At 43.3% G+C, this 23,038-nt stretch overlaps 1 protein-coding gene across 4 annotated transcripts; it reads left to right on the top strand.

Moving 5' to 3' along the window:
- Positions 1-784: 784 nt before the first annotated feature.
- Positions 785-22,723, top strand: MEAK7 (MTOR associated protein, eak-7 homolog). Of its 4 annotated transcripts, none has more exons than XM_030581641.1 (8): positions 785-920; positions 6,388-6,578; positions 12,193-12,423; positions 13,172-13,316; positions 15,031-15,471; positions 18,349-18,467; positions 19,641-19,820; positions 20,829-22,723. In XM_030581641.1, exons 2-8 carry the CDS (start codon positions 6,411-6,413, stop codon positions 20,949-20,951), a joined length of 1,407 nt encoding a protein of 468 aa, XP_030437501.1. In that variant the 5' UTR covers positions 785-920; positions 6,388-6,410; the 3' UTR covers positions 20,952-22,723. The 4 variants fall into 4 exon arrangements, with proteins under 4 accessions (XP_030437501.1, XP_030437502.1, XP_030437503.1 ...); XM_030581642.1 differs by lacking the exon at positions 785-920 and adding an exon at positions 1,500-1,563; XM_030581643.1 differs by lacking the exon at positions 785-920 and adding an exon at positions 3,160-3,364.
- Positions 22,724-23,038: the final 315 nt, after the last annotated feature.

Below are 23,038 nucleotides of genomic sequence, written 5' to 3'. Positions count from 1 at the left end.
CACGGGCTGACTCTGGTGACACAGGGTCTGGCCTGGTAGTACAGGGACTATGACACATGGACTGGCCCTGCAGTACAGGGCTTATGAGACACAGGCTGGTCTTGCAATACAGGGCCTCTGACACATGCACTGGCCCTGCAGTACTGGGCTTATGAGACACAAGCTGGCCTCGCAACACAGAACCTATGACACACGGGCTGACTCTGGTGACACAGGGTCTGGCCTGGTAGTACAGGGACTATGACACATGGACTGGCCCTGCAGTACAGGGCTTATGAGACACAGGCTGGTCTTGCAATACAGGGCCTCTGACACATGCACTGGCCCTGCAGTACTGGGCTTATGAGACACAAGCTGGCCTCGCAACACAGAACCTATGACACACAGGCTGACTCTGGTGACACAGGGTCTGGCCTGGTAGTACAGGGACTATAACATATGGACTGGCCCTGCAGTACAGGGCCTCTGACACATGGACTGGCCCTGCAGTACTGGGCTACGACCCCTGGCAGGGGGCGGGGGCTCTCGCTCTCCCTCTCCCTCTCCTAGGCACAGAACCCTACTCCCTCACCTCAAGTCGGCCTTAGCGATGAAGTAAAGGGGCGTGGCCAGGGCGGCCATCTTTGGAGGAGCCCTGCAGCAGAGACCCCGCCCTCCAACCTGACGTCACGCCTCAGACCCGGCCCACTCACATGATCGCGGCACAGCCCCTCCCACAGATACTGGGACCCTACCCGGAGCCGCCCTCCTATTAGCGGAGCGACCCATCCGTCAGGCCTCGGGCCCGCCCCTCACGGGTGGCTGCCGCCCCGGCAGGAGGCCCGTCTAGGCTGAGGGGCGGGCACGTCATTCGCTGCCGCTCGGGACCGGGAGTCAGGCGGCCGCTGCGGAGAGACGCCGGGGAGCGCAGCCGCGGCCAGGTGAGGGGAGGAGAATCGGGGACAAAGGGAGCTGTGAATATTAATGAGGGGGCGTGCTCATGAATATTCATTGAGACGGGGTAATGTTATGAATTAGGGGCCCTCCCGTAACTATTAATAACCGTTAATCGTAACGGTTAATGACGTCTGCTGTTCGTTAGTGCGGATCAGGAGCTAATCTGCATATCGTGCGCCTGTGCAGAGGGTGCGCCTATTAACGAGGGGTGGATCGCGTATATTCACAGGCCGGCTGTGCATATTAATTAGTTGGCGTGTGTCTAACCAGGGCTAATTATTCATATGAATGAGATTGGCACGTTAATATTCATAACGGGGGCCCTAGATTCTAGCCATTGGTGGCCCCCCTTAGCAATACCCCTAGGGGAGAGCTCCTGGCACGAATGGGGAGTGGTGAGTGCTCCTGTTGCTAGAGCCCAGGGATTATTGGCCTGGGGGGCCGAGGTGCTACTTTAGGCCTGGCCAAACATCTGTCTTTAAGCCTGGCAAAACAAACTGTCCATTTTTGTTATAACAGCGATGCTTATTTCTAAGCATTTTTTAAATTTTTATCAATTTCAAGTGTTCACAGTTGTGAGATGGGGGGCGAGGGGACGCACAGGCCGGAACTCGTTAATGACAGCAGGTACTGAGAGTCACAGAGTCAAAGCTTTTGAACCATTAAAACACACATTGTCAGCGCCAGACTACATAAAATAAATATCCTTACATCAAACTCTAATAAGTTCTCAAGCAGTGCGCTCAAAGCAGGTGGCTTTGCCCGTCTGTTAGTTTTGATCATCATCCACGGAAATGTTTATTGGCTATTTGCCTGGGGAAATCAACGTTTCTGGTTCTTCCAAGCCTGCTCATGTCCATTGGAGGTGCTGGCTGGGCAGTGGCAGGTGCTGCTCTTGGCTGGGGTTGTGTAGCCTGCACCCAGGGGTGGTCTCACTGTGAGACTTTTCAGGAAGCTCCTGCCCAGCAGCTGTTAGGACAGGACAGTAAATCTGTTTGAAACCCTTGAGTGCTTCCATAGGGCCGAATCTCAGCCCTTGCTCAGAATTTGAGTGACCAGGCTGTGCACACGATCTGCAGGGGATGAGGGGGCTGGGCAGGGAATCCTCCTCCAGGCTCAGTAGCCCAGGCAGGAGTGGCTAGTGGATCTGCTTAGTTAAGGATCCTTGTCCCAACAGCTGCTAGCCTGTGGTTTGTTGGATTTTCTGAAAAGCCTTGAGTTTGCGTGGGTGCATGCTGAACTGCCCCAGCACACAGGGCAGCAGCCCATCTCCAATCCATCCCATCCCTGTTCACCCAGCATCCTCTTATGGATGTGAACAGGAGTATTTGTGGCACCTTAGAGACTAACAAATTTATTTCAGCATGAGCTTTCGTGAGCTACAGCTCACTTCTGCATCTGAAGAAGTGAGCTGTAGCTCATGAAAGCTCATGCTGAAATAAATTTGTTAGTCTCTAAGGTGCCACAAGTACTCCTGTTCTTTTTGCAGATACAGACTAACACGGCTGCTACTCTGATATCTGTCATTATGGATATGAGTCTCTTTACCCCTCCCACATGAACCCTTGCACTCTGGAGTACAGGGAGCCCATCCAGAACACAGTTTTGCAGTATATGGGCAATACAAACCCCTGTGTGTGGTCCTACCTCTCTTCTGCTCTCCATAAAGTAGACCTTCATCAGTTCTGCTGCAGCCATGGAGGGAGTGAGACCAGGATTTGTTTTCTAGTGTGCGTTTGTGATATTCTGTACCTCGGGGGAGTGTTCTGGAATCCTCATATTCCTCATTTTATATAATCGTGATGTTACCTTATTTTATATGCTTTATATGTATCGGGGAAAGGTTATGATCTGCTGAAACTCATTTCTCTATCCATATATTTGGGGTGACCAGATGTCCCATTTTTAAGGGACAGTCTCGTTTTTTGGGACTTTTTCTTATATAGGCGCATATTACTCCCCACCACGTATCCTGTTTTTTCACAGGTTTCTATCTGATAACCCTACATATATGTATATCATTAATGTATATGAAGTTATGAGAAGTATGTTATATGGTTGTCACTAAAACATGCTGTAAGATGGGGAATCAGCCAGATATTACCTCCCCAGAGGCAACAGCAGGAAAAGTAACCAACACCGGGGCTGGGTGTCAAACAACCCATCAACAACCATTGTACAGCAAGGGAGCTACAATGCAATGACTCATCTGCATGAGGCCACACCAGGACAATTGCTCAACCTTGCCTGGGGACTCAGCAATGCCCACCCAGACGTGCCTGGACTTGTGTTTTCCAAGCACCTGAACTGAGGATAAAAACCGAACACAGGCCAAGCATGGGCCCCCTTTCTCCTTCACCGACCTCCATTGCAAGCAACAAGGACACTCTGAAGACTCTAACTGAGGGAACTGGCTCAGATTTCAAGGGTGAAATCTGTATACTATGAACTGCAATATCCAGTGGGGTGAGAAAACTGCTTAATCTAGATGTTGCCCAGTCTAACAGGGGTGAGAGTTTAGACTGTATGCTTATATTTTATTTCTTTTGGTAACTAACTCTGACTTTCTGCCTATCACTTAATTTTACTTAAAATCTCTCTTTTGTAGTCAATAAATTTGTTTTATTGTTTATCTTTACCAGTGAGTTTGTATGAAGTGTGTGGCAAATTTGCTCTGGTTTTGCAAAGGCTGGTGTATGTCCACTTTCCATTGATGAAGTGGTGAACCAATTAATAAATCTGCATTGCTCGTCTTGAGCAGTGCAAGACGGTATATTCCTGCGGTACAGTGTTGGGAGCTGGGGAGATTTGGCTCTGGTGCCTTTCTCTGTGTTATTCATGAGTGGCTCTGGGAGCATTCACGCAAACTAGCTGGGTGTTGGGTCTCCACATCCGGTTGTGATGAGTGATAACAGCACCTGGAGGGGTTTGGTGCTGGTCACTAGCAAGGCATTATGAGACACAGCCCAGGCTGGAGAGAGAGAAAGGGGCACAGTCTCAGGCTGCACCTTGGGGATCTCGTCACAGCCTGTTTTCAACTTTGCCTCAAATACCTAGCTAACACCACATCAGAATTAATTCAGCAGCGCTAGAACTTAGGCCCGGGAAATCATTTCATGCTGAATTTCCTTCCTTTACTATTTCCCTGTGGCTTGTTTGCTAGAAGTTGTTGTTGATATTTAGCTTTGTGTGTTTGTATGGAAAGATAACTTGGGAAGGGGCAAATGTGCAGGTAAAGCTTTGGTAGTTTGTTGATTCCACTGCGTTGTAGATAGATGACTTCTTAGACTGTAGAGTTGTCCAGTAAGAAGGGTGAAAAAGGTGGTGGTGGTGGCATCTGAGAGAAGGGGTTTTGGTTCTAGAGAAGCCAAGAAGGGTTTGCAAACTTTGAAAAAACGTGTCTAAATCAGCGTGGATGAAGAAGGTTTATTGGTAGCCACTAAAGTAGACTTATTCATCACTAATACCTTTTTCAAAACTAAATGGAAGTTAGCAAATCTTTTCCTAAAATATGCGGAGCCCTATTGAGTGTCCTGGCTGAACTATGCTCAACGCAGAAACAGAATGGAGGTATAGGAAAGGTGGCTTTTCCAAAAGTAGGTCCTGTTCCTGTTGTTCCTCCCTTTCAAAGTTCTCAGCCTTTGAGTTTTGAAATGGCTGTTGTGCTTTTGGAAATTTTCCTCTTGAGCTCTGGAGAGAACTAGTTTTATGTGGGTTGCAGCTGTCCCTTTGTGCTCCCAGGGCTAGGCTTGTTCATTTGCTGAGAGTCCTTAATAACTGTCTTGTTCAAAATTAGACATTAAGGCACCATTCCCTTCCTCCTGTGCAGAGGAAGTGTCTACTACTCAGGATAGTGTTAAGCAGATTACCTATCTACATAGTATGGAAACTCATGTTAGCATTGGGGTGTTGTAGTTTAACATAATAATCCTGTGGGTTGGGTACTATCTCTCATAAGTTACCAGCACCATACGAACCAGATTCTTGAGCCCTTATCTATGAGTGCTTTGTCATGTCATTTTCCTTGGCTGTTGTTTGAATGACTTATGAAGTCAGTCTATAGAAAAAGAAATTAGCAGCTGTTCTTCACTGAGACCCTACCTATGACCGATGTGTTTTTTCCTGTCATGTTCTACTGGCAGAGTTGTCTTCAGTCCATAAACCCATCAGAAAGAAACAACATAATCCGTCATAAAGATTCCATAACCAACTTGTTCACTAGCATTTACTGATGTATTCCAACTGACAGTTTTACATTAACTCTGTTGAAACTAATTTAATCATTAAATCATATTATTTTTTTCCATTTGATAAGCCCCAAATGATGTTTGTATTGGTAGAAAGGGTGGGCTCTTACACTTACACTACGTGTTGTTTTTTTAATGTTCACATTTTTCTTCAAGTGTGTTCAATCTCTGTTTTCACAGAGTCCTAATGGCGATATTTTATGACTAATTTGATTATTTCCCCCCTTCACAAAACTTGCACATACAGTAACTTTTCACTTAATGCTGTACTTATGTACCTGAAAAATGTGACTTTAAGTGAATCCAATTTTCCCATAAGAATGAATGTAAGTGGGGGGGTTACGTTCCAGGGAATTAATTTTTTTTGCCATAGAGTGCAGTACTATAGTTGGGAGGTGCCCCTGCCTTACCCCACACAGGCACAGCCCACTGGCACTGGAGACAATGAGGCAGGCGAGGAGGCTGAAGGTGCTGTAGGCTAGGAGAAGCACGTTGCACAGCAGCAGCTTCTCTACTCTGCAAGCACCAGGGGCGGGAGTTCAACTCTCAGCCCACCCACTCCACCCCTTCCCCCAAGCCCCCACCCTTAACCTGCCTCTTCTTCCCCTCCTCTCCCTTTAGTCCACACAATGCATCCTTGCTCTTCCCCCCTCCCTCCTGCCTGTGGCAATCAGCTGGTTTGCAGCATTCAGGAGGGAGGGGGGAGAAGCAAGGGCTCAGCACATAGGCTCCTCCCTCCCTCCCCTGCCTCCTGCCCATGGCAGTCAGCTGGTTTGTGGCATTCAGGAGGCAGGGAAGTGAGGGGAAGCCTGCGCACCAAGTTCTCACTCCTCCCTGTCGCGAGTAGGAGGAGAGGGAAGGTGCTGATCCGCGGGGTCTGCCGGCAGGCGGGAGGCACTGTGTGGGGCAGGGCGGGGCGGGGGTACAGCAGCTGATTGGGGGGCTGCCAGCTGTGGACAAAGCAGGCAGCCAAACAACGTTATAGCGAAGCATTGCACAACTTTAAATGGAGCATGGTCTGTAATTGAGCAGAGACATGAGATCAAAACAATGTTAAGCGAGAAGACGTTAAGTAGGGAGTTATTGTATATGTGAGGAGTTTTTTCTATTCAGTGTTGAGGTATTTCCCCCCCCCCCAAAAAAAAAAAATTACTTGTTTTTCCCATGCTTTTATCCTTCTTTTTTCCTTTCATCTTCCTCATAGGATTCCATCACTTTTTTTAAAAGATGGGAAATGTGGAAAGCGGTTGCTATGAGAACCACCTTTCAAGGTTCTTTCCTGAGGAAAAGACAGATATCGATGGAGTATTTGATACCTTATCTGGGTTGGATGGATCAGGAGAAGTAAAGATTGGAAAAGCTCCCAGAAAAGCTGTGACCCTGGCAATGTTAAAGGCAAGAAAACCTATCATGCTTAATATATCTGTAATGTAATTTATTGAATATTTTTCTAGAGAAAAAAGAGATTAAGGTAGTAGTTAATTTTAGGTGTTGTTTCACTTTAATTGCATGTTAAATATTGCTTTTTGAGGGGGAAGGATATATTTAATTTTTTTTCTTACAGTTCAAGATTATTAATAACTGAGGTTTATTTGTACTCAATATCTCTTCAGTTGCACCCAACTGAAAACAACAGGTCTGATTCTGATGTATCTTAGCAGCAATATGAATATGCTTTGCAGAAGCCAACAAATGGAGAGAATATTTCTCTTATCCAGAATTTATGGGTGTGTTGTAATTTACAGAATTTCTTGGCAAGTTGTAACATAATTAGATTCATGTTTGGTTATGTCTTTCTTGACTGCTCTCACAGCCACTAATCTTCACCCTTGTACTGAAGTGAGAACATTTAATTTTGCGTGATTAAGCCATGTAAATTAACATATTACACTCTGTGATTAACTTTGCATTAATTTTCTAATCAAGTAAAAGGAGGAAAAATATTTTTGTAGCATTTGACAACTTTAGTGTGACAGCAGTCAAATGCCTAAATGTACATCAATCTAGATACATCACCCAAGTCTGCGAAAAATATACACTCCTGAGTAGTGTAATTAAGCCCCCCAACTCCTGGTGTAGACACAGCTAGGTCAATGGAAAAATTCTTCTGTTGAACTAGCTACCACTGCTTGGGGAAGTGGATTACCTACATCAACGGAAAAGCCCCTTCCATCAATATAGGACGCATTTACATTACACTCAATAGTGGCATCCTGCAGCTGTGCACTCTAGCACCCATAGTGTAGACATGGCATAAGTTCCTGCTACTTGTCTCACTTCAAGATCCTATGGCACTTTTAGAAAACCTCTTTACGTACCAGTACCCTAGGTGTCAGTCCCTCTTTCGATATAATATGCTTAATGTCTAAGGGCAGGTCTAACCTAGAAGCTCTCCACTGGCGCACCAATGCAGCTGCACCACTGTAGCACATCTGGTGAAGATGCTCTGTGCTGACAGGAGAGCGTTCTCCTGTCAGTATAGTGCCGGAGTGGACAGCGCTTGAGTTGCTGTAACTTGTGTCACTCTAGGGGGTAGGGGGGTGTGTCTCTTTTTCACACCCCTGAGCGACGTAAATTAGATGGACTTAAGCGGCAGTGTAAACCTGCCCTAAGACTGTGGGTTCCAGTTCTGCGGCGGCTGAAATCAATGGGAGTTCTACCACTGACATCAGTGGGACTGAACCCTGCATATTGGCTTTGCTGTACATATAGCGTGTGGTCCAGCTTCCACAGATGTCCACAGGAGTGTGGACATTTATTTCACTGGGACTACTAGAAGGGGCACTGCACTGAAGGAACCCGATTCTGATCTCTGACTGCTATTACACCAGTGGAAATTAGAGATGAATTAGGCCGAAGGTATTGAACATATTATGTGAAGTGCTTTACATTCTGTCCCTTAGGTGTTATGCCAGTGGAGGGCAAACTTTTTGGCCTGAGGGCCGCATCTGGGTATGGAAGTTGCATAGCGGGCCATGAACGCGCATGAAATTAACAATTCCGAGATATTCAAATAAACTCTATTGAATAAAGATACATTTTAGTGGAAATAAAAATAAAAAACTTTATTTTTTATAAATATGCCATCATAACAATGTATTACAATAATTAAACCAAACTTAACCCCTTTCCACGCCCTCTTTGAATAATGTGAACAGTGCAGCTAGTCACCTTTTTTTACAATGGCATCAAAGTCCGGTTTCATTCTCGTTGCGGAACTCTGCAATACTGAGCAGAGATGCTGGTCAGTTAAATGGGATCTGTAGCGAGATTTATTGTAATTCAGCAGGGAAAAATGTTTGTTCACACACAAACAAAATGCTTGTTCAACAAAGCAAGGATTTTCTGTGCCACCTTGCAGATATTTGGGAACTTAGTTTCTCTCAAGAAGGCATAAAACTCATCCAGTTTTTCTGAATTGTACTTTTCCTTCAAGGTGGAATTGCACTGGAGATCAATAAGCTTCAGTTGTAATTCTTGTGGAGCTTTCTTGTAGTCAAATGACAGTGGGCATGACACCAGCTGTCTTCATCTTCTGAAAGTCAGAGAATCAATGAGAAAATTCTCTGGGCAAGTCACTCAAAATTTTGCTGTACTTTTCTCTCTGTTTTGGTGACACTTCCAAGTACTTTCCAACAGTGAAATAAGCGAACACTTTGTCCTTAATTTGTTTTGAAAACAAGACTAACTTGGCTTTGAAAGCTGTCACACTAGAATACAATTTGTGTACAAACACATTATTTTCTTGCAAGTTTACACTGAGTTCATTTAGATGGGTCAAGATAGCCACACCAAAAGCAAGGTCGCACACCCAGTTTGAATTCTTTAATTCAGGGAAATCATTTTCTTTCCCCTGCATCTCTAGAAAAGTGCAAATTTCATCTCTGAGCTCCCACACTTGCTGCAATACCTTTCCAGGGCTGAGCAAGCGGACATTTGTATGATAAAGTAAGTCAGGGTGTTGGACGTCAGTGTCTTCAAGAAGGGAAATGAATTGCTGATGATTAAGTCCCCTCGCTCTTATATAGTTCACTATTTTTCACTACTGTGTGAACAACACGATCAGTGTCCAGAACATTTTTGCAGATGTATATAATACAATGCAGAAAAATCACCTCTTTATCAGGGTCTTACTCTTTTACTTTGTCCTGAATTCTTTTGAAAAGTCCTACATTTTTCCCAGTTAAATTTGGTAATCCATCTGTGGTTATGTTTGCCAGTTTACTCCAGGGGAGCTTCAGATGTTCAAGGAACCAGACACCTCTCATATAAATCCTTAGCTGTGCGTTTCATTGATTCCATTGATAAAGATTCCTCTGTGATTTCAAATTTGTTGTCAATTCCTCTGACAAAATTCAGTAACTGCTGTGTCCTTCCTGTCAGTGCTGTCATTGAGAGCTGACGGAAACAATGTAAAGCCCTGTGCTTTTTTGTTCTACTCAGAAGCCAAATGTTCATCAGCTACTTCTTCACGGCGAGTAACAGTTCTTTGTGGCAAACTAATGTTCTCAAATGTATTTTGGTATTCCAGTCACAGCATGCCAGCAACATCAACCATGCATTCTTTCAAAAACTCCCCTTCAGCAAAAGGCTTATTTTGTTTAGTGATTTTAAATGCTGGAACATAACTTGCCTTTGTAGTGGCTTCCTGAACTGCAGCTTGTCGCACATAAGTATTTTGCTCAGTTTTTAAGTTTGTGGTGAGTTTCAGCTTTTCTTGCCCTTTCTTCAGTTGTTAAATTGCTGACATAATTAGGATGTTTAGTAGAAAAATGGCAATTCAAATTGTATTCCTTGAACACCACGATGCTTTCCTGACAAATCAGGCATACAGCCTTCGAGTTCACGTTTGTGAAAAAATATTTTGCGTTCCATTCTTTGTTAAAAACCCAACACTCACTGTCCACTTTCCTTTTTTTTTTTTTGCAGCACTCGTTTTTGAAAGGGAAAAGAAAATCCTAACTGCTGCCCTTATTTCAAACTGCTGTTTTACAAGGTGGCATGCACTGTGAAAAAACTGGGCCCTCTCTCTAGCCTGGATTTGTCGGGGGTCAGTGCCCCTGACAATTTTGAGCCATGGCACACTATCCCAAAACCCATGTGAACGAAAAGAGGCAGGTGTAAACTCACCTGTAACTTTATGCCCCAGCCTTCCCCCAAAAATGTTCTTACTGTTGTACTTTGAGTTCTGTTTACACTGTTGCATTCATTAAACGTTTGTATGTAGTAAGGGATGTTACCGCGTTGTGGTGAGAGGACTCATGAGGTGTGGTGCATGGGGGGGGCTCCACGGGGCGGTAGCAGGGATTCCTAGGGGCCCTGCTGGAAGTGTGACACCAAGGCAGCTGTGCCACATGCGGAGGCCCCTGAGTTAAGATGGGAGCAGTTGCGGCCCCTGGGCGGTTACCTTCCACTCGAGGCTCTCGAGGGTGGGGCCATAGGAAACCAGGAGGGGATTTGGCACACTGCTGCATAGGGGTGGTGAAGTCATACCTGTGCAATGTGGCGTTTTGCTTGCCAGAAGAATCTTCCCAGAAGATGGTGCTCAAAATGAACTGCTCATCACTGAGGTCAGGGCTGGGAGCGCTAGGCAGAGCACGGCAAGCCCCCAGCCCCACTCCCCCAGAGAGAGTGCGGCAAGCCCCTGGCCCCACTCCCCCAGATGGAGCGTGGCAAGCCCCTGTCCCCACTCCCCTGGCCAGAGCTCAATGGCTGGATAAAAAGGTCCCCAGCCCGCGGGCCATAGTTTGCTCACCTCTGTATTATGCTATGTAATCACATTCTGTTCTAGTGTATGTATATATTTTGTACACTTCAGTTAGTTTATATACTGTGAAAGCTTCTCAAGTCAAGAGCCAGAGATCTCCTTGAATATTATGTCTATGATATATTCTATGAAGCTCTATAGAAATTAGACAGTAATCCAATTCTTGCTCATCTTACTCTCATGATCAGTCCCTTTGATTTCTGTTGTACAGCATCAGTGGGACTCTTTACATGAGTAAGGTGAACTAGATTTGGCCCAATGATTGAATTTAATATGCTGTGCAGAGTAAAAATCCTTCTAAAGATAGTTACTATACATGCATCTTAGTTACTTTTCAGAGTTAATTATCTTGTCTGCATTTAGTTTTTAAGAGGCAAAATTAGACAGGGGAAATTTCACTTACTTATTTCTGTAAATGCATTTGTGAGCTATATTTCCAAAAAGACGCATCTTAGACTGGCATAATACAGTCAAAACTTTGGTTTCACTAACTGAGCCACAGGTCTTTGAAACGGTGTTTTCTTATGGAAATCCTTCACTTGCATGTTTTTAACTTTTTACAAGTTCTAGTTTAAGATAGTTACAATAAAATGACCCTGGCCTTTACATAAGAATGGCCATACTAGGTCAGACAGGTGGTCCATCCAGGCCAGTATCCTGTCTCTGAGAGTGGCCTGTGCCAGATGCTTCAGAGAGAACGAACAAAACAGGGCATTTTTGAGCGATCCAGCCCATCCCATCTTCCAGTCCCAGCTTCTGGCAGTTGGAGGTTTAGGAACTCCCAGAACATGGGGTTGTATCCCTGACCATCTTGGCTAAATAGCAATTGATGGACCTATCCTCCATGAACTTACTTCATTCTTTTTTTAGCACGGCTATACCTTTGGCCTTCACAACATCCCCTGGCAACAAGTTCCACGGGTTGACTGTGTGTTGTGCGAAGAAATACTTCCTTTTGTTTGTTTTGAACCAATGGCCTATTAATTTCTAAGTAACTAAAGGTCTTACAAAATTCTGCTGGAAGCCTTAGGGATACTATAAAGTAGTTGATGAAGATGGAGACTGCCTCTTTGAGAAGTGATCTTCTGTGAAGGTTTCACTCTAATATATATATTAGATAGTAGGATATTCAGTTCCTAACCAGTACACCTAAGCACAGATCAGCTGGACTGTTTTAGCTGCCTATAGATGTCTTGTTCTTCCCAGTTAAAAATCTGTCCTTAACTCTTCTTTCTCTGACAGGCCCACGTCCAGGAAGCATTACCAGAGCAAATGACCTTTAGGCTATACAATGGAATGAAAAGTGTTGACCTGACTGGGAAGTCACCTGGCTCAAGTGAACAGATTGTTAAGGAGCAGTTCATAGTTTTTATGTCAGCCCTTTTAAAAGGCAACGTAGAGGAGAAGTGTAGCATAATAATGAGAATGATATCTAGTATCGAAGGGCCTGTGAAGGGAAAACAAATCCAAGAGGTAAAGGGAAAAAAAAATCATTTGTGTGTATTTTGCTTTTCTTAAGTGTTTTGGGGAGGTAGTGGTCAGAGCCCCGGGCTGAGATTCAGGACTCCAGGGCTTTTCCTAGCTCAGCCACTGGCTCCCTCTGACCTTGGGGAAATAATCTGGCAGTAGTGCTGTGGGGATGGACTTACATAAGCCCCCTGTGAATCAGTCTCAAAAGTCAGTGGCTGCACGAGGAGGAGCATATAGACTGCTCCCTTGAGGCACACTCAGGGTTCACACACCCAAAGTGGGTGTAGAGGAACCCAGAGGGAGGAGAACAAGCTGCACAAACAAACGGGTTGATGCAGCCCGAGCGCTCCCAAGTCCCTCTGGGGGCAGTATAGCTCCACTTCACCTCCAATATAGGCCAGATAGTGTAAATTACACTATCTGACCCTCTGTTTCTTCTCAGTTTACCCATGTGTAAAAGTTGTTTAATAGTTACTATACCGTGGAAGGATGTTTGAGAATTAAGGTTTATACTTGAGATCATTAGGGGAAGGGTGCTTAACAAATGCAAACTATGATTATTTATGAAATTTAACTATACTGGACAGGTGTTATTAATAACATTTACTTATGGCAACGACGTCCATATCACCCAGACCACTGTGATAAGCACCGATTAATACCCTTGTGGGGTGCTCTGTGGTGTTCTTGACAAATTTTCTTTTAAATATGGAAAGAAGAAGGTTGTAATGGCAGCATTATGCCCTTTAAGTTCACAGAGGATCTGATCACCTCTGTAGTCCATGTACTGAGATCCAGAAATCTGCTGAAGGGCTGGAATCTGGAGATGACTCAAGATCCTGCCAGTGGAGTAAAGACTCTGGCTTCTCAGCTGTTATCAGAACTGAAACTTGAAGGTAAGCAGTGAAACTACTGAAATAATTTATGCCAAAATGGTGCAAATATTGCAGAGTCAGCCGTTTTTGCAAGATATTTACTCTCTCTGACCTGGAGTTCGAAATTCAGATTAAGAACCAAAACAAGAGGGTTGAACTCAGATCTGGAGATTTTAATTACCCACCTACACTTCCTGATAGAATTTGGGATCCGTTTGAGTTTGAATTCCCAGTTCAATCTAATTTGTAGTCATGCAGATTTATGGCTACGTGTTTTATCTCATTAGGTCTCATCAGCGTTGTAGAATTACATGGCTTACAGTTGATTGATGTTTTGTGCATTTATATCCATTCATGGCTGTCTTTGCTTATGCTGGATGAACGAGACCATGCTTTGCTATGCCATGGTATTAGACCTGGCTTGAGCATTGGCCTGATAAACCCAGGGTTGTGAGTTCAATCCTTGAGGGGGCCATTTAGGGATCTGGGGCAAAAATCTGTCTGGGGATTGGTCCTTGTAAACGGGTTGGGACTCACCACCCGCGGCGCCTCCTGCTGGTGATTTTGAGAATTAGCTCAATTCCAGTGGCGCGCCCCCTCCTGGTGGTGTCCCATCCATTGTTCTGCCCTCTGCTGTCGCTGGACCCACGTTGCTCCCTGCTCGGCGGCATCCTCTTCGAGGCCACTGCCCTCCAGCAGTGTCCCTTAGTCCATCTGGACCCCCCTTCCGGGGATCAATGGATCAGCAGTTTGACATTCCAGCCACCATATGCAACCACACACCCCAAAGTCTAATCCCTCTTGTCAGGGATCGGGCGTAGTCTATAATGGCCACTCCCTACGGCTAATGGCTGAGTGTACTGCAAGGAGGAAGGGGGAGGGGGTCCCAGCCCAGGGGCCCTCTACTCTGGGTCCCGACCCAGGGACCCTCTGGCGTCAGCCTCGCTGTCTTCTTTCTTTCCCCTCCTCTGTCTGTTCCCCTGGGCTGCTTCCCCTACGGCCCCTTGCACCCGCTAGGCCCTTCCCTTCAGGGCCTGCAGCCTGGCAGCTATGGGCTAGAGCCGTCTAGCCTCCCTGAGCCTGCCCAGCACTGCAATGTCCGCAGTGCTATTCTCCCCCTTGGAGACTGACCTTCCCCTGTCAAAGGCCTGGGACAGACTGACTGCTCCCTTCCTGAGCAGCCTTTATATATGGGTGAGCCTGGCCCTGATTGGTTCCCTCCAATCTGGGCCCTGATTGGCTCCCCATAAGCCCTTTTCTGATTGGCTCCCAGGCTGCGCAGGCTCCCTGGCCTGCCACAGCCTATCATCCCAGGGAGTGGGGCAGTCTGCCCCACTACAGTCCTGCTTTGAGCAGGGGGTTGGACTAGATGACCTCCTGAGGTCCCTTCCAACCCTGATATTCTGTGATTCCATGATCTTGTAGAAGCCATCTGATATCTTATAACTGAGGCGTCATATTTTTCAACCATCTTTCCAGCACAGCTAGAGGTTGTCCCAAATTACCAAGAGTTCTGCCCCTTTCCAATGCATACATTCACTTAATCTTGCAGACAGTATTAGCTCCTTCCATATGCAGTTTAATATTTGTTTGAATAATGAACAAATGCGAATAAGTGTTTCCACTGTAAAAAATTAGAAGGCAAGTAACTATATACTTGAATGCTATAAGCATCTTTGCAGATCCCTTGTGAGAAATGTACAAGTTATCTTGTGTTAATGCATTCATTATGTAGATGGGAAGAAACTCGTGGGACCTTCTCTCATGGATGCCATGTGTGATCAAAGTACCATTGAGAACTGGGTGTTCCAGGTTCCACAGATCTCTACTTTCCTCAATGTTATCATCAGGCAGGGGCTCCTTGTCCTGCATTCACTCCCAGATCAGGCTAACGACCTCGTCAAATTGGTTCCAAAGTGCAAGGGCATCAAAGGAAGAGGATTTGTTAGTCTTCTTGACATCCCTTCTATCATATACATCAACTCACACCTGCCCTCGGAACTACAGCATAAGTGGAGGCTTTTGTTTTCTTCTCGGGTTCACGGAGAAAGTTTTTCACAGCTCTGTGGGCAAATCATAAATCAGGGTCCCTGTATATTGGTCTTAAAGGACTTGGATGGATATATCTTTGGTGGGTTTGCATCAGACTCATGGGAAGTTAAACCACAATTTCAAGGTAAGAATTTCTTTATTTTTCTAGAAAATCTCATGGCTTAGAGTAGCTGCATGGCATGTGTTAATGAAGACTTTTTATCAAGGGAGCGAAGGGAAAGGAACTCTTGCAAGACAGTTGAATCTGTCCTCTTCCAAATGTTAACATGTGGCTATCTTTTGACTTAATTTCAAAAGCTTATCTGTCTCAGTGGAAGAATAATTTGTTGACCCTGTAGTTCTCCACTCTTTATTTTCTGTTTTCTCACATACAGAATTGCCCATGATATTGGTACGAGAACATCCGGTAGATAGAATCATAGACTTCAAGGTCAGAAGGGACCATTATGATCAGATGAACCCTTACAAAACATAGTTTAATCATACCATTCTTTCTGTCGTTTATTGTTTTCCCTTAGAAAATGTCTCTTCACCTGCTAGGCTGATGCTCTAACAAAACCCGAATGTAGCCGTACTGGTCGTTGATGTGTGGTTCATCGGTATCTGTTGCATTGCATGTTGTTTAGCAGGAATACCTTTCTATATCTACTTCCTGAACTCAGGAATTTTACTGGGCTAAGATATCATGCTTCTCTAAAACGTAGGAAATGCTTGCTTCCTTACTTCAAAATGAAATTATAATTCTGTATGTTGGTAAAAACGTGGCTAGTTCCTCTGTCCTATTACGAATGCAGACTCAACACTGATGGTTGCTTTATAGTTTGTATCTGTTATTCATTGACAATTTTTAAATCCGCAGGACTTACTGACCACAAAATAAATACCCTAGAACAAATTATCTTTTCAGTTCTACTTACTGACTTCACTGGAGCGCCATTGGTATAAACGAGAGATTTATACCAGATTTCATTATTTAATAGATTAAAATAAACGTCCACTAGATGGCGGTCTTGTGTTTGTTTGGCTGTTGCTCTACATCAGGGGTCGGCAACCTTTCAGAAGTGGTGTGCGGAGTCTTCATTCATTCACTCTAATTTAAGGTTTCACGTGCCGGTAATACATTTTAACGTTTTTAGAAGGTCTCTTTATATAAGTCTATAATATATAACTAAATTATTATTGTATGTAAATTAAATAAGGTTTTAAAAATGTTTGAGAAGCTTCATTTAAAATTAAATAAAATGCAGAGCCCCCCGGACCAGTGACCAGGACCTGGGCAGTGTGAGTGCCACTGAAAATCAGCTTGTGTGCCGCCTTCGGCACCTGTGCCATAGGTTGCTTACCCCTGCTCTACACAGTGAAAAAATATACCAATACACACACACGCTCGGCCAAATTCCGCTCTGTATCGCTGGAAAGGCTCCAGATTTACATTGCTGAAGCTCAGCAGAATTTGTCTCAGTATGTTTACATCTAACAGATGGATATTTCTGTAGATGGATGGATGGATATTTATGTTCCTGTTTAAAATACAGCAACAAGGGGTTTCCCTTGGATCTAAAAGCTCTCACTCATGCTAGCTGAACCCTTTATTTTCCCTTTACAAAACTTGGGCAGAGGGGACTTTAGCTTTTGAAGTAGTAACTGAAGAAAAAATACACACAAGGTAACATATAAATATGATTTTTGTGTTTCTCTCACTCCAGCAGGTTAATTTACAAAATATATTGCCTTGCCAATTGCTCATCGTGTGGTTTAATCAGTGCCTTTGGGATGGCTGGGATTTGAGAGGCGAGGATTTGAAGAATTTTAAATGGCCAAGTTGTTTTCTTTTCAAATGCAGCTTGCCTCATGCAGTTATCACCGTTATTTTCTGGTGAGAATTCATGCACCAGGTCTTTAGCAGTTGCCCTTAGAGAACAGTTATGGCAGACACGTTGCAGAAACTGATGACATCTTATTGCAGGGGACACTTTTTAACTTGTAAATATTGATTCAAACACGCCTTGATCTGATAAATTAGACAGGAAAAATGAGGTTTGATTAAAATCCTTGTGAAGTTTTGCAGAGAAAATTGATTTGTGAGTGTAGAAACTCTGTTTGCATTGATTTAATAGATAACTTACCCTGCTGAACGTTCTCATTTATTAATACAACTCCCTAAGTTATATATTTACTCATTTGACTTCATATTACACGTTTTTAAAACCTTTGCTCGTTTTAATTAACCTTCCAGTCTGGATCCCTTGCCAACTGTTCAGTAGGGCATTATCCAAGATATTGTTTCATATTTTTAGTTCTGTGTTTCTTAAACTCAGGGAAAATGCTAGCTGAGGTCTTGATTCAGCAAAGAACTTAAGCACATACTTTGCTGAATTGGAAAACGTAGGCCCTGATTCGCCAATGTCTTGTACTGTGTGTAAATACACCTGTACAAGATAAAAATATGCTACATGCTGTTTACGTGGCATTTTACACCTAGCTTGTACAGGTGTAAACAACAACAGTGGTGCAAGGCGGTGAAGCATCAGTCCCTTACACCTTCATATTAAACTTGCATCAAGCTTAACTATAAAAGTTTTTTACGTCGATCAAGCTGAGTTGATGCATCCCAGTTGTAGATAGAACCAGGAGTGTCCACACATAAGGGTTTGCACTGCTCTAACTGAATGGATTTAAAAACTATGTAGGTGAACCCGTGCATGTTTTGTGGGTAGCCCAGTCATTACATTGTAATCAAACATACCCATGGTCTCTAGATTCTGTCCTCATTTACAGCTATGCAATCCCATTGATGTCTGTAGTGCTGCACAGTTATAACGGAGAACTTTGGCTATGTGTCTTGACTAAGCATCGGTACTCGTGCTGCTGACATACCCGTACTTGTTCTGAACTGTTTTGCTGTTCCTTTTTGGGATCTTGCTTTCCTGTCCTATTCATAAGTAAGTCACACTTTGTCCATTGTTTTGTCTCTGATACTTTACACGGATGCGATTTATAGGTGACAACAGATGCTTTTTGTTCTCCGTTTCTCCCTCTCTTATGGTGTACACATACACTGGATACAATGACCACTACATGTATTTGAATCATGGGCAGCAAACTATCCCAAATGGACTCGTAAGTACTAAGAAATGACAGTTTGGAAATCAGATTCGTGGCTGGTCTTTGAAAGTGTCTTGTGTATTTGTTTCTGCCTTTTTAAGCTGACATATTTCATGTGCTGTGGTTCTTAAAGGAAGTTTTCATCTTGTGTATTCGCTCAGCACTTTTACTACAAGGATTTCTCATCTTAATACATTTTCATTCAGAGTAAAGATGCCAGTTTATCTGATTATTTACAGCTGATGTTCATATTTAAACAGTAAATTGTTTAGGGTAAAATCCATTTGATGCATTTCTAACCCAAGTAACTGGGCTTTGGGCAGGTGCAGTTTCTGGGGAGTTAAGGAGTAGAATCCATCCTCAGGTTGTGAACAATGTTCAGTGTTGGTGTGCACCCATCTGGATGCGACCACTCCAACCTGTTGGCTGGAAGAGTTGGTTGCACATGTCCACACCACTTGCGTGGTGTTAGATTCCCTAGACCTGCATAATTGAAGATCCATATGACCCATCCTTAGTCTCTACTCACTGCCATCCTCATGCTGGTTTATGCATGGCTGGCATAAAGAAACCTCCATCAAAAACTATGCACAAAGGTTGTAAAGTTTGTCTCTGTGTACTACTCCCTGGAAGTTCTCTGTTGAGTCCCACACAGGGTCTTACAGGTGGAGAGGACTTTTGCACCAGTTCTCAGCACCATGGTGGATTTCAGTTATTTTAAAAAAGCAGGCAAATGTTTTAAGACAGAATGTGTCAGCATTGCCTCATTAGTTACTTCAGTAATCACTGCATCCCAGTGAAATCTTGCTTTAAAGAAAGCCACATCAAATTGTTCATGTTGCTTTAAATGGGAAAGACTTGGCTAAAATGGGTATGTTGTCAAACAAACAGTAGCTGTTAAACTACATAGCGGGTTACATTTCCAAAGCAAGGTACAGCTGATGTATCTGCAGAATTGTCATGCTCCTATAGGACATGCAAGGTGGGTATTGTACAGATAGTTTGCACACGCAAAGATTCAATGTAGATATATAAACAGAAGTTTATCTGAAATGCCCTATTTTACCAGCTTTGGAAATTTGGCCATGAATACTAAAACTAGCAACTTACAATCTACCGCTGAGCCCTGGCCTAGTTTCTGGTTTATATTTGTTTAATAAGCATTTACTGTGATGCTTTATTTCACAGGGCATGGGAGGACAGCATGATTACTTTGGGCTCTGGATAGACAGTAACTATGGGAAGGGACACAGCAGAGCGAAACCTACCTGTACCACCTACAACAGTCCTCAGCTGTCAGCTAATGAAAACTTTACGCTAGATGCCATGGAGGTGTGGGCAGTGGGAGATCTCCCAGAAGGCGCAGTGGTAGGTGAATACAGTGTTTCAAACGCTGGCAAAATTCGCCTACATGTGTAGAAACATACAAGGGAGAATATATTGAACATATTTCGATGATGTTTTAAATATGTTGACTTTTTGTCCATATTGTGAGAAATCACATTTTATTTATTTCTTTAGCACCCATTGCTATGGCAGCTAAATACTTGCAGAAATGTAAAACACGTAAAGTATGTATGCCAACTGGAACGAGAGGCATAAATGGAACAAACCAGGACTACTGCAGCTGTCTGTATGAAACATTGGCTGTGCTGTTGTAATCCTTTTAAATGACTCTATCATGCTATATATTTGAAGTATGTAAATATCAAGGAGGCAGTGGGATTATTTTGGGTGTTAAAGAGAAGAGAATCTAGAGAGCCATCATTTAGTCAGGGGTGCAGGAAATCTTTGTGGGGCTTGGTTTCAATAAGAACAAGTGGGGAAGGTCTTGTTGCCTATGATGTGCATAAATAAACTTGCATGAAAGTTTCTCTGCTCCTGAGGCCAAGTTGAGAACTCTGTATAGTAAATCTTCCTCAGTTGTGCCTGTTACATTGTCTATTTTATGCAGCTGATATTTTCTTTTCACATTATGTAAACATGCCCAGAGGCTATACAGTGCACACACATCTGTAAATAGAAACAGAACTGGTCTTTTAGGAAGACTGTCAAATTGTATTTGAACCACTTAAAAGTTCATGTCTGTACTTGAAATATTGTGTCAGATTAACCAGTATACTCTGACTGGTTTGTAAACCAAAGCATCCGTAAACAGTAAACTGGCCTGCTGAGCCAACTTTACAGCTGACTTGTGTCACTGGAGTGGCACAAAGTAGTTGGTATGTCCTAGTGAATCATTTCCGTTTACGTTCACCTGGGAAATCATCATAACAATCTTTAAAACCAAACAAACAGTTTATGGATATTCAAGGTGACCTGACCTTGTTGTCATTTGTGATGACATTTTAAATTGCCTTTTTGATTTTGTTTAAGATAAAGGGTAAGAAGAGCATCCTCAATACAGACCCTGAGGCTCAGGCCTTGTTAGAAATGACTGGAAAAAGTCGTCAGAGCGATGGTTTGCGAGAGCAGATTGAAGATGATGACGACAACTAAGATGACCCATGTGATTTGGATCGTTCTGCTTGATCCCATCAAGTGCTGATATTCCTTGGACAGGATATTTTCTCATCTGTTTCCACTTGTATGATTAGCTTAAACAAAATTACAGTGTAAAGAGTACTAGCGTAATAAGTCCAGGAAGATGTCATGACTGCATGTGGTTTCTTTTGGAAGAGTGGGAATTTAGATAGCTGGCTAACTCCTGGCTGTAGCTGGAAATAAATTTGATAGCATTTGCAATAGGTTCATTTTTCTCTCTGTGTGCAGATATTAAGCACAAATATTATTATTGCTGTTGAGTCACCTGGCGTATTAACTGTTACTATATATAGAATTTTAAAGATGTCACGCTTTTAATACCTCAGCTGAAAATAATTCCTTGCATGCAGTGAAATCAGCTTCATTATTTAAATGTCTATGCAGTGTACAAATCGTTATTTTAAAATGATATCTGTAGAACCGTCCAGTTCAGTCTTTATAAAGGGTGTGCTTCATTTGATGCTGTAAAAGCTGCTTCAAAGTAGGATCTATTTCTAAGCTCAGCTTTTCCATAAATTACGGTATATGGATTGTACGCAGAAACCTAGAACTCTGGATACACTGCATCCAGTTCTGCACTGTCTTATGCTAGATTTCATTTGAGTGAAATTTCCCTTAATTAATAAGCCAGCACAGAATTTGGCGCTTTGTAAAATAGTTTTAGAGTGATTCAGGGATTCAACCGCAAAGACTCCTATCAGTGGGCCCAATCCTGTGGTTCTTACTCAGGCATAACTCCCATTGAAGTAAATGGAAATTCTCTTGAAAAATGCCTTCAGAGGTAGTCTCGCTTGAGACTGGAGTGCGCGATTACGCTATAAGGCGTCATACAGCTAAAATCCAATACAAATGCCTTAAAAATGTTGGCGTTAATGTCTATAACTTCTGAAAATATTTTCTAATTACAGATTTTGTTGCAATGAAATCAATGATCACTAATTTTTAAAAAAATATGTTGACCTCTATCTTTTTTTTTTTTTTGGCTCCTTCTCTGTCATTTACAACACTCGTCTGTGCTGGTGAGTAGCTACAATCAGTCACATTCAGGGCTTTTTTCTACTAGAATCAATTGGCAGCTATCAATATTTCAGTACCTTGAGTATTGCTAACCCTCTAGCTATGTAATTTACTTGCCAAACAAACCGACTTCTACTGAGAACTAGAATTTTCGCCCCAGCAAGTGACATGGGGAATTGAAAATCAAGTATTTATCTCTTTATTGATATGAATAACTGAGGAATCTTTCTCCCAGTAAAGCAGATCATCACATGAAAGCATCTTTGTATTAGACTGGATTCACTGTCATATAAAGGGTCTAGGTTTTCCCTGTTGACACTGCATGGTGCACAAAATATACTTTAACAGTGTATATGGTCATTTACTACTTTGATCAAGTTCCAATGAACTCTAATGCCACCCTGAAAGTATTTTCTGGTGTACCCTTACCTATCTGCTTCTTCATTGGGTGCCAAAGTAGGACATTCAAATTAGCTTGTATTTGCGCCTTTGCTTTATAATGTGAGAAGTAGGTGGTATTCATGATTATTATACATAAATTATTGTTGAAAGGGGAACATGGACAAATCCTTCCTGCTATAGACCCTGGTAATCATCTATGCATTTTATACCCTACCCATAATAATGGTTAGCGCAGGAGTCGGCAACCTCTGGCACGTGGGTCGCCAGGGTAAGCACCCTGGTGGGCCGGGCCAGTTTGTTTACCTGCCACGTCGGCAGGTTCAGCCGACCATGGCTCCCACTGGCCGCGGTTCACCGTCCCAGGCCAATGGGGGTGGCAGGAAGCAGTGCAGGCGAGGGATGTGCTGGCCGCAGCTTCCCTGGGGTTAGAGTATACGTGGTGCCTATTCATCAGTATATGTTGGGAAGGCCTACGCTAATATTATGTGTTTATCTAAATGATCGTTATGTTCCAGAGTCTTTAATGTGCTCAAAATTCTATGTTGAGTAATTATACTGAAATTTTTACACAATTTTGTCCTCTGAATGTTTTTATAATAATTTTTAAATGATATGTAGCCGAA

This window comes from Gopherus evgoodei, chromosome 12 (assembly GCF_007399415.2).
Source record: "Gopherus evgoodei ecotype Sinaloan lineage chromosome 12, rGopEvg1_v1.p, whole genome shotgun sequence".
In the NCBI taxonomy this organism is placed as follows: Eukaryota; Metazoa; Chordata; order Testudines; family Testudinidae; genus Gopherus; species Gopherus evgoodei.
Note: the sequence above shows the minus strand (reverse complement) of the source record. Positions and strands in the feature narration are given on the sequence as shown.